The 20271-nt window shown below is 43.7% G+C and overlaps 1 protein-coding gene across 2 annotated transcripts in view; it reads left to right on the top strand.

Annotated features, from left to right (window-relative positions):
• The window catches only part of OLFM3 (olfactomedin 3), a 405674-nt gene that overhangs the window by 367210 nt on the left and 18193 nt on the right, over nucleotides 1-20271 (top strand). For both annotated transcript variants that reach the window (XM_069737372.1, XM_069737371.1), the window contains exon 4: nucleotides 2665-2884. In XM_069737372.1, coding sequence (XP_069593473.1) covers nucleotides 2665-2884 — 220 coding nt within the window. The remainder of the gene's footprint in view (nucleotides 1-2664; nucleotides 2885-20271) is intronic.

The following is a 20271-nucleotide window of genomic DNA, read 5'->3' as shown; positions in this document are numbered from 1 at the left end:
TTGAATGTAATAAACTTTTGGAGCACCTGAACGAGACTTTCGGTAGGGTCTTTGGCTCTACCCCTGAATCTGCGCATGCACCACCACTGGCACCATTTTCCTGAAGAACACCAGGAGATGAATCTGCGCAAGCACTGCCCGCGATGAGGATGGCACCAGCACAAACTTTTAAAAAGAAGGTAGATACAAACACCAAATGCTGATGTAGGGGCCGTGGCAGAACCGAAGACCCTACCCACAGTCCCGCCCCTATACCCGAAAGCTTATGAAATCCAAACTTCAAATGTGGATTAAAAAACCAGATTGCAGATGTTTTCACTTCAGGTATCTGATGAATCTGTATAACAGCAGCATTATGGCCATGCCTTTACTTTAACATAAAAATTCGAGATGACAGGTTCTATTTAATCACTAATATGTAAGTCCATAAAGTGATAAAAATGAAAACTAAAAATAATGCAAAAACATTGAAAATTATAATTGTATAAAAATATACTGAGAAGTCTAGAAAAAGCAAGATGACATTGGAGATACAAGTCACTGTGTCATTTTCCATGTGAAGTGTTTTCAAATGTTGTCTATAAATTTCTGAATGAAAAAGATTTTAACTTCAAAAACTGACAAAAATGTATCATTTTACTGTATTTTTAAAGTGGTTCGATAGGAAATAAAGAAAATGAATACAGGAAAAAATGCATTAGCGTAAATAAATTGATAAATATGTTTATGTGTGCTTGTTATTTTGGAAGAAAATTATAAGGTTTCTCAAAATGGTGGCCATTACTAAACACAAAATCTGTCCTAAACACTCAGCAGGACAGATTGTATGAATAGAGAAATCTCTGCTGCCTCCTCTGACCTTTTGCTATGATAAGAGATTGGAGGTAATATGTGTATATCAATGCTGAGAGAATATACTAGGTGATTGACAGGCAGCTAGGTCAGAAGTTGTGAGTAGAGATTATGCGGAACTAGGAGACCCAGGCCATTGGAAATATCACTTTCTAGCAGAGTGTAAATGCTTATATATATTTTGTTAGAAAACATCTCCCACGCCTTTCATCTTCTCCCTTCCGTTCTACACACCCCTAATAACACCTAACTTAGCAGTCTGTGCTTCAGCTAAGATGTGGTTTTAGCATTTATATACACATTCTTTCTGTCTCTCCTTATAGAAAACCACCAGAGGAAGCAGAAAGGTTTTTTCTACTCTCTAGAGTTGGTGCAAATTTGATTTGCAGGACCTGATCCATCAGTCATGTCTGTAATCTCTGGTTGCTTGACGGGTGTCTTAAAAACTGCCTCTTACCTAATGGCATCACTCGGTCTGGCACCATGTGACGTCATGTAAGGTCACCTGCATAACAGCATGGCAAACACAGGCTCTGATCGGCGGTAAGATAATTACTGCCGGTCAGAGAGCTGCTGTTGCCTTGCTGTCAGAAGACAGCGCGCGCCAGCAGCTGTGACCAGTGGTAAAAGGTTTACAGCCTGTCCCATGGGCTGGTTGATAAGTGAATACTACTCTCATCAGCATATGCCTGCTGTCACTGATAACATCGAGAGCAGGCGCCACTGATGGAAGTAGTCATCAACCGGAGCTTGTGCTATAAATAAATAATTTAAAAAAAAATGATGTGGGGTCGCTTCTATTTTTGATAACCAGCACAGGTAAAACTGAGAGCTGCGGGATGCAACCCACAGCTCTCAGCTTTATAACGGCTGGTTATCAAGAATAAAGGGGTCCACATACCATTTTGTTTTATTATTATTTGAATAAATAATTTAAAGAATGGCGTGGGATTTTCCCATTTTTGACAACCAGCCAAGCTAAAGCAGACAGCTGGGGGCTGGTATTCTCAGGCTGGTAAGGGGCCATGGATATTGGTCCCACAGCCTAAAAATAGCAGCTTGCAGCCAACCCAAAAGAGGAGCATCTAATAGTTGTACCAATTCTGGCACTTCGAGTGGCTCTTTCCAATTGCCCTGGTGCAGTGGCAAGAAGTGTAACTTTTTTGGAGTTGATATCAGCTGTTTTATGGCCGTAGACATCAAGCTCACAGGTTAGTAATGGAGAAGCATCTGTAAGACGCTTATCTATAACTAACCCTATAGTTAAATTGTAAAAAGACAGAGCCAGAATAAAATCATTCATTTGAAAGAAATACATTAACTCTTTTATTTGAAATACAAATTTAATAAAAACAGTTATACTCACCTTATGCCCATTCTATTGAAGCCCTTGTCCGCTGTAAAAAAATAAATAACAACCATACTCTTCACCTGTCCGAAGTGAAGATGTCCCTCCCAGTAATCCATGTCTGTGATAAGTGGTTTACAACCTGAACCTGAAAATTCTCATGGTGCTCGAGGTTATCTCATTAAGGTCACTGCAATTTATCGTCCTGGCTCACAGTGAAGTGTCGGTGGGAACGCAGCCTCAGTGACCTGCGGTAACCTTGATGACATCACCACTAGTGACTGAAGCTGCGTTCATAGCACCTCATTCTCCCATGGTTTTCAGCCTGAACACACTAGCACATGCATTTTGTTAAAAAATTATCCCAAGGGTGGACACTGTTATAAGTTTTATAAATTCCTATTCCTTTTCTATATTTATGAAAAATATAACATTCCATCACTTTTCAATTAATGTTTTTTCAGGATCTAAAAGAAAAAATGGACGAACTGCAGCCACTAATTCCAGTTTTAGAGCAGTATAAGACAGATGCTCGGCTGATCACACAGTTCAAGGAAGAGATCCGGAATCTCACCGGCATTCTCACCAGCATTCAGCAAGAAATTGGAGCATTTGACTATGAAGAATTGCATCAACGGGTTCTAGGCCTGGAAACTCGTTTGAGAGAGTGCATGAAAAAACTGAGTAAGACTAAGCGTTTCTTGCTTATATACAGTATTTTTATAAATCATTTGATAGCATGTCAGGAGCGGACACAGATAGAAGAGAGCCTCTTTGCGAGAACAGTGCGTGGGCCCTTCACAGTCCAATAGCTCATCATAATATCCTATTCTATGTTCTTTGGAGGTGGAATTGGTCCCATTACCTCTTGGACCTCTGCACGGCTGCATAGGTTGCATCAATGGTATGCCCACCCGTTTCATGTACCCAAGCTAACAGATAAAAAATGTTGCATAATGCTAATGAAAGCTGATCAGCTTCCAATCAAACATGAAATGAAAGTAAAATGATATATAGGCCACTATATAGGCATACCTCCCAACTTTCAAAGATAAGAAAGAAGGATGCATACTGTGGCACGCATAGCACTCTGCAGTAACTTTTGCTTCAAGCTAAGCCGGGACCCTAGCATAGCTCAGCCCTTTATATGCACCCACACAAAAATGTTTTCCTAGTGAGGTCCATTAATTTTACCGCAGCGTATGGTACCCCCATCATGACTCCCACAGTGCCCTCTCACATACAGCATATTGCCACCCACAATACATTCCCCAACACACAGTATGTTGCCTTGCACAGTAAATTCCGCCACACACAGTATGTTGACCTCCACAGTAATTTCCCACACACTCAATATGATGTTCTCACATAAAGTATGATGTCCCCACTGTCCCTCCACCACAGCAATATAATGTCCCCACAACACACCCACACACCACAATATGATGCTCCCAAAGCTTTCTACGCATAGTAAAATACCCTCAATACACAATGTCTTCACATCCCTAAACAGTTATGTTGGCATCTCAGCCTCATACACAGTGTAAAGCCCTAACTCCCCGATACACACCATATGATGCCCCCTGTCTCTCTATAGTACATTTTGCCACAGAGTATAATGTATGATATACATTATAGTGTCCCATATCCCCAACTACATAGAATATAATGCCCAAACCGTATGATGCCCTCCCAGCCACACACACACAATATGATGACCATACAACCCTCCACAAAATATGCACACATCCAAGCAAACGGCATGATAACCCTATAGTACCCACACATAGTATAATGTCCCCAGTACATTCCATCACACAAAGTGTGATATCCCCTCACACAGTATGATGTCTCTATCATACATTCTGCCATACACAGTATGATGCCCCCCACTACATTCTGAACACACAGTACAGTGCCTTGCGAAAGTATTCGGCCCCTTGGCACTTTTCAACCTTTTCCCACATATGATGCTTCAAACATATGAAAACTGTTGGAGGAAAAAAGCGCAATAGGGTTTTATCCTTATGTGGTATTTCCTGATAAAGGAGTTCTTTGAAACTCAGAAACGCGATGAATAAAGACCACTTTTTAACAATACCTTTGGACTACATGATTCTGCAGCGCAGAATTTGACCACGTTCTCCTACATTGTATGCTCCAAACATAAAAATACCAAATATAACTTTTTGGTGAAGAATCAACAACAAGTGGAACACAATTGTGAAGTTGAATTAAATTTATTGGTTATTTTAAATTTTTGTGGAAATTCAAAAACTGAAAAGTGGGGCGTGCAATATTATTCGGCCTCTAGCTTAATACTTTGTTGTGCCACATTTTGCTGCAATTACAGCTGCAAGTTGCTTGGGGTATGTCTCTATTAGTTTTGTACATCGAGAGACTGAAATTCTTGCCCATTCTTCCTTGGCAAACAGCTCGAGCTCAGTGAGGTTTGATAGAGATCGTTTGTGAACAGCAGTTTTCAGCTCTTTCAACAGATTTTCAATTGGATTGAGGTCTGAACTTTGACTTGGCCATTCTAACACCTGTATACGTTTATTTGTGAACCGTCCCATTGTAGATTTTGCTTTATGTTTGGGATCATTGTCTTGTTGGAAGACAAATCTCCGTCCCAGTCTCAGGTCTTTTGCAGACTCCAACAGGTTTTCTTCAAGAATGGTCCTGTATTTTGCTCAATCCATCTTCCCATCAATTTTAACCATCTTTCCTGTCCCTGCTAAAGAAAAGCAGGCCCAAACCATGATACTGCCACCACCATGTTTGATAGTGGGGATGGTGCGTTCAGAGTGATGAGTTGTGTTGCCTTTATGCCAAGCATATCGTTAGGCATTGTAGCCAAAAAGTTTGATTTTGGTCTCATCTGACCAGAGCACCTTCTTCCACATGTTTGGTGTGTCTCCCAGGTGGCTTGTTGCAAACTTTAAACAACACTTTTTATGGATATCTTTGAGAAATTGCTTTCTTCTTGCCACTCTTCTATAAAGGCCAGATTTGTGCAGTGTACAACTGATTGTTGTCCTATGGACTGACTGCCCCACGTCAGCTGTGGATCTCTGAAGTTCATCCAGAGTGATCATGGGCCTCTTGGCTGCATCTCTGATCAGTCTTCTCCTTGTTTGAGATGTAAGTTTAGATGGACAGCCGGGTCTTGGTAGATTTGCAGTGGCATGATTCTCCATCCATTTCAATATGATCGCTTGCACAGTGCTCTTTGGGATGTTTAAAGTTTTGGAAATCATTTTGTATCCAAATCCAGCTTTAAACTTCTCCACAACAGTATCACGGACCTGCCGGTTGTGATCCTTGGTCTTCATGATGCTCTCTGTGCTTCAAACAGAACCCTGAGACTATCACAGAGCAGGTGCATTTATATGGAGACTTGATTACACACAGGTGGATTATATTTATCATCATTAGGCTTTTAGGACAACATTGGATCATTCAGAGATCCACAACTAACTTCTGCAGTGAGTTTACTGAAAGTAAAGGGGCTGAATAATAATAATCATTATTTTTATATAGCACTAACATATTCCACAGCGCTTTACAGTTTGCAGACATTATCATCACTGTCCCCGATGGGGCTCACAATCTAAATATCCTATCAGTATGTCTTTGGAATGTGGGAGGAAACCGGAGGTAACCCACGCAAACACGGAGAGAACATACAAACTCTTTGCAGATGTTGTCCTGGGTGGGATTAGAACCCAGGACTCCAGCGCTGCAAGGCTGTTGTGCTAACCACTGAGCCACCATGCTATAATATTGCACGCCCCACTTTTCAGTTTTTGAATTTCCACAAAAATGTAAAATAACCAATACATTTCATTCAACTTCACAATTATGTTCCACTTGTTGTTGATTCTTCACCAAAAATTTACATTTGGTACTTTTATGTTTGAAGCATGATATGTTGGAAAAGGTTGAAAAGTTCCAGGGGGCCGAATACTTTCACAAGGCACTGTATATGATGTCACCACACAAAGCATGATCCCTCCAAACACAGTAGTTTTATGCCACCACACCACCCACACACAATCTGATGTCCCCACCATCCATCCACATACCACAATATGACTCTCTCACAACCTCACACACAAAGTAATGTAACATAGTAACATAGTTAGTAAGGCCGAAAAAAAGACATTTGTCCATCCAGTTCAGCCTATATTCCATCATAATAAATCCCCAGATCTACGTCCTTCTACAGAACCTAATTGTATGATACAATATTGTTCTGCTCCAGGAAGACATCCAGGCCTCTCTTGAACCCCTCGACTGAGTTCGCCATCACCACCTCCTCAGGCAAGCAATTCCAGATTCTCACTGCCCTAACAGTAAAGAATCCTCTTCTATGTTGGTGGAAAAACCTTCTCTCCTCCAGACGCAAAGAATGCCCCCTTGTGCCCGTCACCTTCCTTGGTATAAACAGATCCTCAGCGAGATATTTGTATTGTCCCCTTATATACTTATACATGGTTATTAGATCGCCCCTCAGTCGTCTTTTTTCTAGACTAAATAATCCTAATTTCGCTAATCTATCTGGGTATTGTAGTTCTCCCATCCCCTTTATTAATTTTGTTGCCCTCCTTTGTACTCTCTCTAGTTCCATTATATCCTTCCTGAGCACCGGTGCCCAAAACTGGACACAGTACTCCATGTGCGGTCTAACTAGGGATTTGTACAGAGGCAGTATAATGCTCTCATCATGTGTATCCAGACCTCTTTTAATGCACCCCATGATCCTGTTTGCCTTGGCAGCTGCTGCCTGGCACTGGCTGCTCCAGGTAAGTTTATCATTAACTAGGATCCCCAAGTCCTTCTCCCTGTCAGATTTACCCAGTGGTTTCCCATTCAGTGTGTAATGGTGACATTGATTCCTTCTTCCCATGTGTATAACCTTACATTTATCATTGTTAAACCTCATCTGCCACCTTTCAGCCCAAGTTTCCAACTTATCCAGATCCATCTGTAGCAGAATACTATCTTCTCTTGTATTAACTGCTTTACATAGTTTTGTATCATCTGCAAATATCGATATTTTACTGTGTAAACCTTCTACCAGATCATTAATGAATATGTTGAAGAGAACAGGTCCCAATACTGACCCCTGCGGTACCCCACTGGTCACAGCGACCCAGTTAGAGACTATACCATTTATAACCACCCTCTGCTTTCTATCACTAAGCCAGTTACTAACCCATTTACACACAATTTCCCCCAGACCAAGCATTCTCATTTTGTGTACCAACCTCTTGTGCGGCACGGTATCAAACGCTTTGGAAAAATCGAGATATACCACGTCCAATGACTCACCGTGGTCCAGCCTATAGCTTACCTCTTCATAAAAACTGATTAGATTGGTTTGACAGGAGCGATTTCTCATAAACCCATGCTGATATGGAGTTAACCAGTTATTCTCATTGAGATAATCCAGAATAACATCCCTCAGAAACCCTTCAAATATTTTACCAACAATAGAGGTTAGACTTACTGGCCTATAATTTCCAGGTTCACTTTTAGAGCCCTTTTTGAATATTGGCACCACATTTGCTATGCGCCAATCCTGCGGAACAGACCCTGTCGCTATAGAGTCCCTAAAAATAAGAAATAATGGTTTATCTATTACATTACTTAGTTCTCTTAGTACTCGTGGGTGTATGCCATCCGGACCTGGAGATTTATCTATTTTAATCTTATTTAGCCGGTTTCGCACCTCTTCTTGGGTTAGATTGGTGACCCTTAATATAGGGTTTTCATTGTTTCTTGGGATTTCACCTAGCATTTCATTTTCCACCGTGAATACCGTGGAGAAGAAGGTGTTTAATATGTTAGCTTTTTCCTCGTCATCTACAACCATTCTTTCCTCACTATTTTTTAAGGGGCCTACATTTTCAGTTTTTATTCTTTTACTATTGATATAGTTGAAGAACAGTTTGGGATTAGTTTTACTCTCCTTAGCAATGTGCTTCTCTGTTTCCTTTTTGGCAGCTTTAATTAGTTTTTTAGATAAAGTATTTTTCTCCCTATAGTTTTTTAGAGCTTCAATGGTGCCATCCTGCTTTAGTAGTGCAAATGCTTTCTTTTTACTGTTAATTGCCTGTCTTACTTCTTTGTTTAGCCACATTGGGTTTTTCCTATTTCTAGTCCTTTTATTCCCACAAGGTATAAACCGCTTACACTGCCTATTTAGGATGTTCTTAAACATTTCCCATTTATTATCTGTATTATTAGTTCTGAGGATATTGTCCCAGTCTACCAGATTAAGGGCATCTCTAAGCTGGTCAAACTTTGCCTTCCTAAAGTTCAGTGTTTTTGTGACTCCCTGACAAGTCCCCCTAGTGAAAGACAGGTGAAACTGTACAATATTGTGGTCGCTATTTCCTAGATGCCCGACCACCTGCAGATTTGTTATTCTGTCAGGTCTATTAGATAGTATTAGGTCTAAAAGTGCTGCTCCTCTGGTTGGATTCTGCACCAATTGTGAAAGATAATTTTTCTTGGTTATTAGCAGAAACCTGTTGCCTTTATGGGTTTCACAGGTTTCTGTTTCCCAGTTAATATCCGGGTAGTTAAAGTCCCCCATAACCAGGACCTCATTATGGGTTGCAGCTTCATCTATCTGCTTTCGAAGTAGACTTTCCATGGTTTCTGTTATATTTGGGGGTTTGTAACAGACCCCAATGAGAATTTTGTTACCATTTTTCCCTCCATGAATTTCGACCCATATGGACTCGACATCCTCATTTCCTTCGCTAATATCCTCCCTTAAAGTGGACTTTAGACAAGACTTTACATAGAGACAAACCCCTCCTCCTCTCCGATTTTTACGATCCTTTCTAAACAGACTGTAACCCTGTAAGTTAAATGCCCAGTCATAGCTTTCATCTAACCATGTCTCGGTTATTCCCACTATGTCAAAGTTACCTGTAGATATTTCTGCTTCTAGTTCTTCCATCTTGTTTGTCAGGCTTCTGGCGTTTGCAAGCATGCAGTTTAGAGGATTTTGTTTTGTTCCAATCTCCTCGGTGTGGATTGTTTTAGAAATGTTCTTACCTCCCTTCTGAGTATGTTTTCCTGGATCTTCTTCTGTCTTCGCAGTACATTTCCCTAAACACATTATGATGCCCCACAGCCCCTTGCACACAGTATGATGCCCTCTTAGTACACTCCCTCACACACAGTATGATGCCTCCACACCTCCACACATAGTATTGTGTTCCCACACAGTATAATGCCCCCACACTCCCAACATACACAGCAAAATGTCCTCACACCCCTTCACACAGTATGATGCACCATCAGACCTCTACTTCAGTATTATGCCCTCACCGGACATCCCCGCAGCTGTAATAAGTTACAAAAGATCCATAAAAACATTATAGTAATATTGTGAAACATAAATACATACAGTATAATGCTTTCACAAGCATTAGTGTAATGCTTTCATGGATATTTCTGTAATATTTTACTGCATATGTAACTTGACATTTAATTATTTTTTTTTATATATCTACAATAAAATTGTTATTTTCTGAAAATAGCTTATTTTTGGAGGGATCATTTTCTAGATTTTTGTGAGGCATAATTTCGCTTTCATGCACTGATCCTATGCCTGTAATAGTAATATCATGGAATATCCCACAGATTATTAGGACATCTCCTGCCAGCACAATGATTAACCGAAAGAGAAAAACTTGTTTGGTTCGCTCTATCTAACATTCTGACCCTTCCTGCGCTTGCAGTCCCGGCTTGGTAGCATCCGATGTGACTGTGAGGGCTATGGTTCCACTCTTGAACCGTTGGCTCAATATCTTATTGTGTTCTACAGATAATTATGAAAATAATAAGCCAAAAAGTAGTGAACAATCTGGCACTCTATGATATGCGAAACATTTTTATTCAGGTCAAGCAATCCCAAATTCATGTAACGTTTCGGTCTTACAATCAGACCTTCATCAGACTAGGATAGAAACAAAGAAATAAAGAAACAAATATAACTATGCATCGATATACCGTACATATACAAAAAAAACTGTTAAAGACACATAGATGTTCAATAGGCAAAAATACACATAGATGTTCAATAAGAAAAATTACACAAAGTAGCAATCCATTATTGTTTATAGATCAATGATATGAATCATGCTTCTCACAGTGATTATAAATTCTACATGGGAACCTGTGTAAGACATTGGAGGTATGAAGATATGGAGTTATGGAGATATAAGGACTAATATGAAGCCAATATGAAGTTATGAACGGAAAAATAGATACAAGAAAGAAAAATTGAAAATTTGAAAATTCTAGATGAAAAAATAAAAACTCGAAATAAAATATAAAAATAATGAAAAAATAATATAACGTAAATAATAAAAATATTGAAAAATAACAAAGCTGTCAAAATGCATAGTAGTGAAAAAAAATCGCTTAGCAGTCCAGAAGGCTTAGCAGACAAAAAAGCAACAATAATAGTATAGAACCACAAGCCAAAAAATTGTTGGTAACCTTTCCGGATTGCAGTGAATTACAGGAGGCCCTTAAGCAGTGCAAGGTAATGGGAATTAATCCCTGAGAAAAGCGCTGAGGGCAGTGTGCTGTATCACGTTTATATATGTGCATATACAGCATAAACTGTGAATATAGTAGATGCTTGTGAACAACAGGATATCACTGTGCTTGGATATAGATGCCAGGAGTGATAAAGGACATGTCACTGCAAACAGGGCCGGTTTTAGACAAAGTGGGGCCCTGGGCAAAAGTTTAAAGTGGGGCCCCAAATGATAACATTGTAAAATCACACAAACATTTAGGTAACATTACATGAGCAGGAGGCGGATACAGTTGGTGGAGGGGCCTGGAGCCAGTGCTCGCACTGTGGCCCCCATATTTAGGGGCCTTATATCGGCCAACGGGTCTGCCACTATTAGCTATACGCAGGGGCTTTGCTTGGGTCAGAAAAGACTGGGGGCCCAAGTCCCAAGACAAAGAGTTGCCCCCCAACCCCCTCTTAATATTTTTTTAACACTGCAGATAACACAGTGATAACTCTCTGAGTACAGGTAATGTAGTAGATGTCACCTGCAGATCTATGTAACACCACAGATAAGACAGTGATAACTCTGAGTACAGATAATGTAGTAGATGTCACCTGCAGTCCTATGTAACACCAGAGAGTTGAGTGATTTGCAGGGGTTTGCACAACTCCTTCATCACCTTTGACATCATTGGGGTCCCTTGGTCCATCAGTATCTCTTTAGGCACCCCTGTTCTAGAGAAGACATGGACCAACTCTCGGGAGATACACTTGGAGAAAGAGATATGTAGTGAGATGGCCTCCGGGTATCACGTAGCATAGTCCAGTACCACCAAGATATACTGATGTCCACTGGCGGACAAGACCAGGAGTCCCACTAGATCCATGGCTATGTGATCAAATGGCACCTCAATAATGGGCAATAGCACCAAGGGGCTATGAAAGTGGGCCACTGGTGAAGTCAGATGGCAGGTGGGACAGGACCTACAGAAATTCACAATATCACAGTGACAACCAGGCCAGTAGAACCTCTGAAGGATCTGTTCATAGAATTTTTCTATGCCCAGGTGACCAGCTAACACATGTGTATGGGCCATGTCTAACACTCTCCTTCTGTACGGCCCTGGCACCAGTAACTGCTCATTGACCTCCCCTCTCAGCTTGGTGACCCAATATATCAACTCCCCATTCATGGCAAAATATGTGTATTGGGTGTCAGCCCCTGTCTCTTGTGCAACACCATTAAGTACCATCACATTATCAAATGCCCCTTTTAGAGTTAAATCTTGAATTGGGCGGTTCCAAAGTTTCCCCGGACACCTGCAGCTCACGAATGTTGGCCTCTGGGGATGCTGCCTCATCCTCATGCCAACAAGCACACAAAACAGAAACCTGTCAGCTGCTGCTTCGAGAAGGTTTCTTTAGGAGCAACCTCGCTGTTGTCTGGATAACCACATGTCCTTCCTTTCCCCACAAGTCTCAAAATAATGCAAAGTCCTGCCCAATTATAATAGGCTGCTATAGGTCCTTGACTACGCCCAACTCATGGGATTCGGTGCCACAATTTGTGTTTATGACCAAACCTTTGCCCCCGGAGTAGTCCTTAGCATCGGCATGGATGCAGCGGACGCCCACGCTCTTTTAAGGAATCAGCAGATGGGGAATTGTGGCTCTAACTAGGATAACCAAACTCTCCGAATCCAACAGACCAGTCATTTGTACTCCATTTACTGTCACAGGGCATGCCTATGGTTCCTTGCCTGGTTGAGGGACAGCACTACAGGCAAGATATGTGGCATATGAGCAGCACCGTCCTATGCTGCAGTCCATAGGTTCGGTGGTCATGGGGCAACAGATGGCTATGTGACCTGGGGTATGACACCTCCAACAATTTACAGTATTGGATGGGGCCTTTGACAATAACTAAGATGCCTCCTGGGCTCTTGGATGTCCCCTAGATACAACTCTAGTTCCCCTCTTTTGAGTGTCAGCTCCCCTTTGGGAACCCCAGTATGGGGATGCTACGACCCCTTGCTTCCGCAAGGAACTCTTGACCACCTGGTACCTCTTCACCAGGCTTACTAGGTCATCAGTATTACAGGAATCTCCCTGAGCAACCCAGGATTGCACCGGCCTTGGTAGGGAGTGTATTAACCTGTCCATGACAACCTTCTCCACCATCGGCGCTCGGGAGGGGGATTCAAGTTGCTACCATTTGGACCAGGTGTAGGAGGTCAAACATTTGGGATCGAGGAGGTTTGTCACTGCGATAGGCCTGCTGGTGCACCCTTTGTGCCCTGACAGTCAGATATACTCCTAAGCATGCCAAGATCTCAACCTTTAACTTGGTGTACTCTTTTGTGTCCTGCAACGACAAGTCACAGTAAGCATTCTGTGGTTCCCCTGTTAAATATGGCGCCGCCCCCTACTCCCGAGGCAATTTCTCCAGCTCCGCCACCCATTCAAACACCGTTAGGATCACCTTGCCGTCATCACCCGGGGTCATCATTTACCATGCTATTCTTACCATCTTCGTCATGTGAGAGTCATCACCTGGATTTTGGATTTGGGCGGTTGCCCTGCCACGGATCTCCTCAGCTAAGAGTTCCATCTGCTGCCTGTGCTGCTGCTGCATCGGCTGCTACTACTTCTGATGATGCTGCTGCTTCCACATCTGTTGCTGCTGGAGATTAGCCTGCATAAGTTACTTTATTAATGCCTCCATTTTGTTGGCTTTTGCTTCTGCAGTTGCTTTCACCCAGGACATGCAGTATCTGTGCGGCAGTCACACTCCCCCTTGGGATTCGGGACCGTGCTTCTAGCACCAATTGTAGAGGGTTGTACTCATTCAGCTGTGGTTTGAGGTAGGCACAGGAAGCAGTATTGCTCTAATATTCAGGCAAGCTTATTTAAATTTCATAAACCGCTCAGTATAGCAAAACAAAAAAACAACCTTTTCTGGCACAAAGTGAAAACGTAAAGTAAAAAGTACAGTTGGTACGGAAAGTATTCATACCCCTTTAAATTTTTCACTCTTTGTTTTATTGCAGCCATTTGGTAAATTCAAAAAAGTTTAGTTTTTTCTCATTAATGTACACTCTGCACCCCATCTTGACTGAAAAAAAAATGTAGTCATTTTTGCAAATTTATTAAAAAAGAAAAATTGATTATCGGGAGCGCTCCAGGTATCCAGGTATGCAGCTATTCAGTAAGTGCAATAGTTATTCAGATAAGGAGTTATCCGCAGCTATTTACACATCCCTAATAAGCACCTCTAAGATCAAGTTTAGAAAACCATTTAGCCCCATTAAGCTTATTCCATAGGTTGGGAATAAGTGGAAGTGGCAGAGGCGTAGCTAGAGCTTTTGCCGCCCGGGGCTGATCCCGAGTTTGGCGCCCCCCCCCCCCCAGCTCAATACAGACAAAGGTTACCAAAAATGGTTTTCCTGTTTTGTAGAACTTAAACTGGGCCTAATGGTGTCACCCCCACAGGCCAAACCTGTGACTTAATACCACCACACCATGACCAGGCCACATAGTGACCGAATAATACTACATACAAGGGACAAATACCACCGCACCATTTCCAGACCACATATTACCACCACAGTGACTGAATACTACAACACTGATCAGTAATAAAAAAAACCACAATACTATCACCATAAGTGCCAGTATTCACAGGAGATCTGTACTTAGTATGCAGTGTCTGTGTAGAGGTAATACAGAGATCACTGGTGACATTATACACAGGACCTCTATATAGTATACAGTGTATAGTGTCAGTGTATAGGTAACACTGACTCACCAGTGACGTCTCTAGGTGAAGTCCTTCATCTTTCATCCAGCACAGACCGCCATCATTCCTTCCAGCCAGGACTCGTTTCTGCAGGAAATAACACAGTTATCTCGAGCTCCGCTTGCAGAACACATTACTTAATTTTTCACAACTTCTACATTACACCACATGAAGAAAAAAAGGTGATATAGTGTCACTCTGCACAGTAACAGGACCGCCCCCCCATTTAAAACAGTATACTCAAAAAATAAAATAAATACATCACTGCAGTAATAATATCCCTTAATTATCCCCTATGGTAATAATATTCCCCACCCTGGCCCCGTTTATCTCATTCCTGGCTCCAGCCATATGTTGTCGTATCCTGCCCTCATGAGTATCCATTCTACCCCATATGATCTCCCCATCCTGCCCCACCAGCCTCCATCGTATCCGTCCTGCCCCATGATCCAATCCTGCCCCGTGTCTCCAATCATGCCCCGTATCTACATTCTGCCCATGCCTCAAGTCCTGCCCCCAGTGTGTCCAGCATATTACCCCCATGTTGTCCAGCAATCTGCCCCAGTGTGTCCAGCATATTACCCCCATGTTGTCCAGCAATCTGCCCCAGTGTGTCCAGCATATTACCCCCAGTGTGTCCAGCAATCTGCCCCAGTATGTCCAGCATATTACCCCCAGTGTGTCCAGCAATCTGCCCTCAGTGTGTCCAGCAATCTGCCCCATGGTCTCCAGTATTGCCCCAGTGTGTCCAGCAATCTGCCCCATGGTCTCCAGTATTGCCCCAGTGTGTCCAGCATTCTGCCCCATGGTCTCCAGTATTGCCCCAGTGTGTCCAGCATTCTGCCCCATGGTCTCCAGTATTGCCCCAGTGTGTCCAGCATTCTGCCCCATGGTCTCCAGTATTGCCCCAGTGTGACCAGCAATCTGCCCCATAGTCTCCTGTATTGCCCCAGTGTCTCCTGTATTGCCCCAGTGTGTCCAGCAATCTGCCCCATAGTCTCCTGTATTGCCCCAGTGTGTCCAGCAATCTGCCCCATGGTCTCCTGTATTGCCCCAGTGTGTCCAGCATTCTGCCCCATGGTCTCCAGTACTGCCCCAGTGTGTCCAGCAATCTGCCCCATGGTCTCCAGTATTGCCCCAGTGTGTCCAGCATTGCCCCAGCCCCAGACAGACATAAAGAAAAAAAAAAAAAAAGTAAAATCCTCACCTCTCCCGTTCCCAGCGCAGGTCCGGTGCAGTCAGCGTCTCTCCGGCTCTGCGACGCTCAGGACAGAGAGGCAGAGCGGCGCGCACAGTAGTGACGTCATCGCGCCCTCTGCTCTGAGACGTCGCAGAGTCAGAGGACGCTGCAGCTGCCGGCGCCGCAGGAACCAGGAGAGGTGAGTATAGAGCGGGGGGCGGGGGCGGGACCCGGGGGTGGGGGGAGCTGGCCCTGGTCGTGGCGGCGGACGGCGCCGCCCGAAGATTTAAAGGGGCGTCTTTTTTTTTTTTTTTTTTTTTCCATCTTCTTCTCCTGCAGCGCCGGCCGCCCCCAGCATTGTGCCGCCCGGGGCGGACCGCCCCCCCCCGCACCCCCCTTCCTACGCCACTGGGAAGTGGGTAAGTATTTTTAACAGTAATTTTGTTTAATTCACGGAAAACGAGGCAAGGACGGAGACCCCATCTTTCTTTCAAACAAAGAAAACCCAGCACATACATGCAAAGTGGAAAGACGGATATGACCATTCCATTATCTCTCGTTTATATATTCTTTCATAGTAGTATGTTCAGGACCTGATAAATTATACAGGCGAGCTTTAGGTAATTTGGCATTATGGATCAGATTAATAGCACAATCATAAGGACGATGAGAAGGTAGTATCTCTGCCTCTTTATCGGAAAGCTCATCTCTAAAGTCTTTCAGGTACCTCAGCAGACCATCCAGGCTTGCGGAGCAAATTTATACAGGACTAAAACATTTCTTATGACTAGGGTTGAGCGACTTTTACTTTTATAGGATTGGGTTGGGTTTCACGAAACCCGACTTTTCAAAAGTTGTGTCGAGTGAAATCGGCCGATCCTATAAAAAAGTCGGGGTCGGGGTCGGCCGAAACACGAAACCCAATGCACGAAACTCCAACTAACCCTGTAAGCCCTCTGATAACAAAACAAATACTTGTGGAACTACAAGTCCCAGAACAACATTTTGGGCTTAAAGCATAGAGGACAACCTCTGTCTCTGCGACAAATACCAGCCATTCACAATGACGCCAGTCCCTGTATCATATACCTTTTCCCTCTGTTCAAACTTGCGGGGTTGAACACTTGACATAAACCAGGGGCCATGATTCTGGGCATTTATGTCATCTTGCCCTACCAGTTGAGAAAACCGTCTCAGTCAGTTTTGAGCATCATTCATCACCATACCCTTGTTAGGCCTCCCCCGCCCCCAGCGGTCAGTATGTAGGCATTCAGCTTTGGTTCTTAAGTCACAGTCTGTCTGTGTCATCAGTGTTCTGATTAGGTAATTCAGAACCACAATGGACCTTGAAGTTCAGAGCACACAAAGTGACCTGACAATAACCAAAAGACATAGGACGAGCTCTGAGACGTGGGAACTCTGCTGACCGCAATCCCTAATCCTATCCAACCACACTAGAGGCAGCCGTGGATTGCGCCTAACGCTCCCTATGCAACTCGGCACAGCCTGAGAAACTAGCTAGGCCTTTGTGGATTCAGGCGCTGCCCTGAATTTGATGGACTTGGAGTATGCTAGGCGCTGTGGGTTTTTCTTGGAGCCTTTGCAGTATCCTATTCCATTGAGAGGAATTGATGCTATGCCTTTGGCCGAAAAATAAGCCTACCTTGCCTCAGAGAAATACCCCAAAGGAAAAGGCAGCCCCCACATATAATGACTGTGAGTAGAGATGAAAATACAAACGCAGAGATGAAATAGATTTAGCAAAGTGAGGCCCAACTTACTGAACAGACCGGAGATAGGAAAGATAACTTTGCGGTCAACACAAAACCCTACAAACAACCACGCAGAGGGGGCAAAAAGACCCTCCGCACCGACTAACGGTACGGAGGTGCTCCCTCTGCGTCCCAGAGCTTCCAGCAAGCAAGAAAAACCAATAAAGCAAGCTGGACATAAAAAATAGCAAACAAAAATAACACAAGCAAAACTTAGCTTATGCAGAGTAGACAGGCCACAGGAACGATCCAGGAGGAAGCAAGACCAATACTAGAACATTGACTGGAGGCCAGGAGCAAAGCACTAGGTGGAGTTAAATAGAGCAGCACCTAACGACTTCACCACATCACCTGAGGAAGGAAACTCAAAAGCCGCAGTACCACTCACATCCACCAACGGAAGTTCATAGACAGAATCAGCCGAAGTACCACTTGTGACCACAGGAGGGAGCTCTGCCACAGAATTCACAACAGTACCCCCCCCCTTGAGGAGGGGTCACCGAACCCTCACCAGAGCCCCCAGGCCGACCAGGATGAGCCATATGAAAGGCATGAACAAGATCGGCAGCATGGACATCAGAGGCAAAGACCCAGGAATTATCTTCCTGACCATAACCCTTCCACTTAACAAGATACTGGAGTTTCCATCTCGAAACACGAGAATCCAAAATCTTCTCCACAATATACTCCAACTCCCCCTCCACCAAAACCGAGGCAGGAGGATCAACAGATGGAACCATAGGTGCCACGTATCTCCGCAACAATGACCTATGGAATACGTTATGGATGGAAAAAGAATCTGGAAGGGTCAAACGAAAAGACACAGGATTAAGAAACTCAGAAATCCTATACGGACCAATGAAACGAGGCTTAAACTTAGGAGAGGAAACCTTCATAGGAATATGACGAGATGACAACCAAACCAAATCCCTAACACGAAGTCGGGGACCCACACAGCGTCTGCGATTAGCGAAACGTTGAGCCTTCTCCTGGGACAAGGTCAAATTGTCCACTACATGAGTCCAAATCTGCTGTAACCTGTCCACCACCGTATCCACACCAGGACAGTCCGAAGACTCAACCTGCCCTGAAGAGAAACGAGGATGGAACCCAGAGTTGCAGAAAAACGGCGAAACCAAGGTAGCCGAGCTGGCCCGATTATTAAGGGCGAACTCAGCCAAAGGCAAGAAGGACACCCAATCATCCTGATCAGCAGAAACAAAGCATCTCAGATATGTTTCCAAGGTCTGATTGGTTCGTTCGGTCTGGCCATTAGTCTGAGGATGGAAAGCCGAGGAAAAAGACAAATCAATGCCCATCCTAGCACAAAAAGCTCGCCAAAACCTCGAAACAAACTGGGAACCTTTGTCAGAAACGATCTTCTCTGGAATGCCATGTAAACGAACCACATGCTGGAAGAACAATGGCACCAAATCAGAGGAGGAAGGTAATTTAGACAAGGGTACCAAATGGATCATCTTAGAGAAGCGATCACAAACCACCCAAATGACCGACATTTTTTGAGAGACGGGGAGATCCGAAATAAAATCCATAGAGATATGTGTCCAAGGCCTCTTCGGGACCGGCAAGGGCAAAAGCAACCCACTGGCACGAGAACAGCAGAGCTTAGCCTGAGCACAAATCCCACAGGACTGCACAAAAGAACGCACATCCCGCTACAGAGACGGCCACCAAAAGGATCTAGCCACTAAATCTCTGGTACCAAAGATTTCAGGATGACCAGCCAACACCGAACAATGAACCTCAGAGATAACTTTATTCGTCCACCTATTAGGGACAAACAGTTTCTCCGCTGGGCAACGATCAGGTTTATTAGCCTGAAATTTTTGCAGCACCCGCCGCAAATCAGGGGAGATAGCAGACAAAATTACTCCCTCTTTGAGAATACCCGCCGGCTCAGACAAACCCGGAGAGTCGGGCACAAAACTCCTAGACAGGGCATCCGCCTTCACATTTTTAGAGCCCGGAAGGTACGAAACCACAAAGTCAAAACGGGAGAAAAACAGCGACCAACGAGCCTGTCTAGGATTCAACCGTTTGGCAGACTCAAGATAAGTCAAGTTCTTGTGATCAGTCAAGACCACCACGCGATGCTTAGCTCCTTCAAGCCAATGACACCACTCCTCGAATGCCCACTTCATGGCCAGCAACTCTCGATTGCCAACATCATAATTTCGCTCAGCAGGCGAAAACTTCCTGGAAAAGAAGGCGCATGGTTTCATCACCGAGCCATCAGAACTTCTCTGCGACAAAACAGCCCCCGCTCCAATTTCAGAAGCATCAACCTCGACCTGGAACGGAAGCGAAACATCTGGTTGACACAACACAGGGGCAGAAGAAAAACAACGCTTTAACTCTTGAAAAGCTTCCACAGCAGCAGAAGACCAATTGACCACATCAGCACCCTTCTTGGTCAAATCGGTCAATGGTTTAGCAATACTAGAAAAATTACAGATGAAGCGACGATAAAAATTAGCAAAGCCCAGGAACTTTTGCAGACTCTTCAGAGATGTCGGCTGAGTCCAATCATAGATGGCCTGGACCTTAACAGGGTCCATCTCGATAGTAGAAGGGGAAAAAATTAACCCCAAAAATGAAACCTTCTGAACACCAAAGAGACATTTTGATCCCTTCACAAACAAAGAATTAGCACGCAGGACCTGGAACACCATTCTGACCTGCTTCACATGAGACTCCCAATCATCCGAGAAGACCAAAATATCATCCAAGTATACAATCAGG

This window comes from Ranitomeya imitator, chromosome 8, assembly GCF_032444005.1.
Source record: "Ranitomeya imitator isolate aRanImi1 chromosome 8, aRanImi1.pri, whole genome shotgun sequence".
Taxonomy (NCBI): Eukaryota; Metazoa; Chordata; class Amphibia; order Anura; family Dendrobatidae; genus Ranitomeya; species Ranitomeya imitator.
This window is presented reverse-complemented; position numbering and strand designations above follow the sequence as displayed.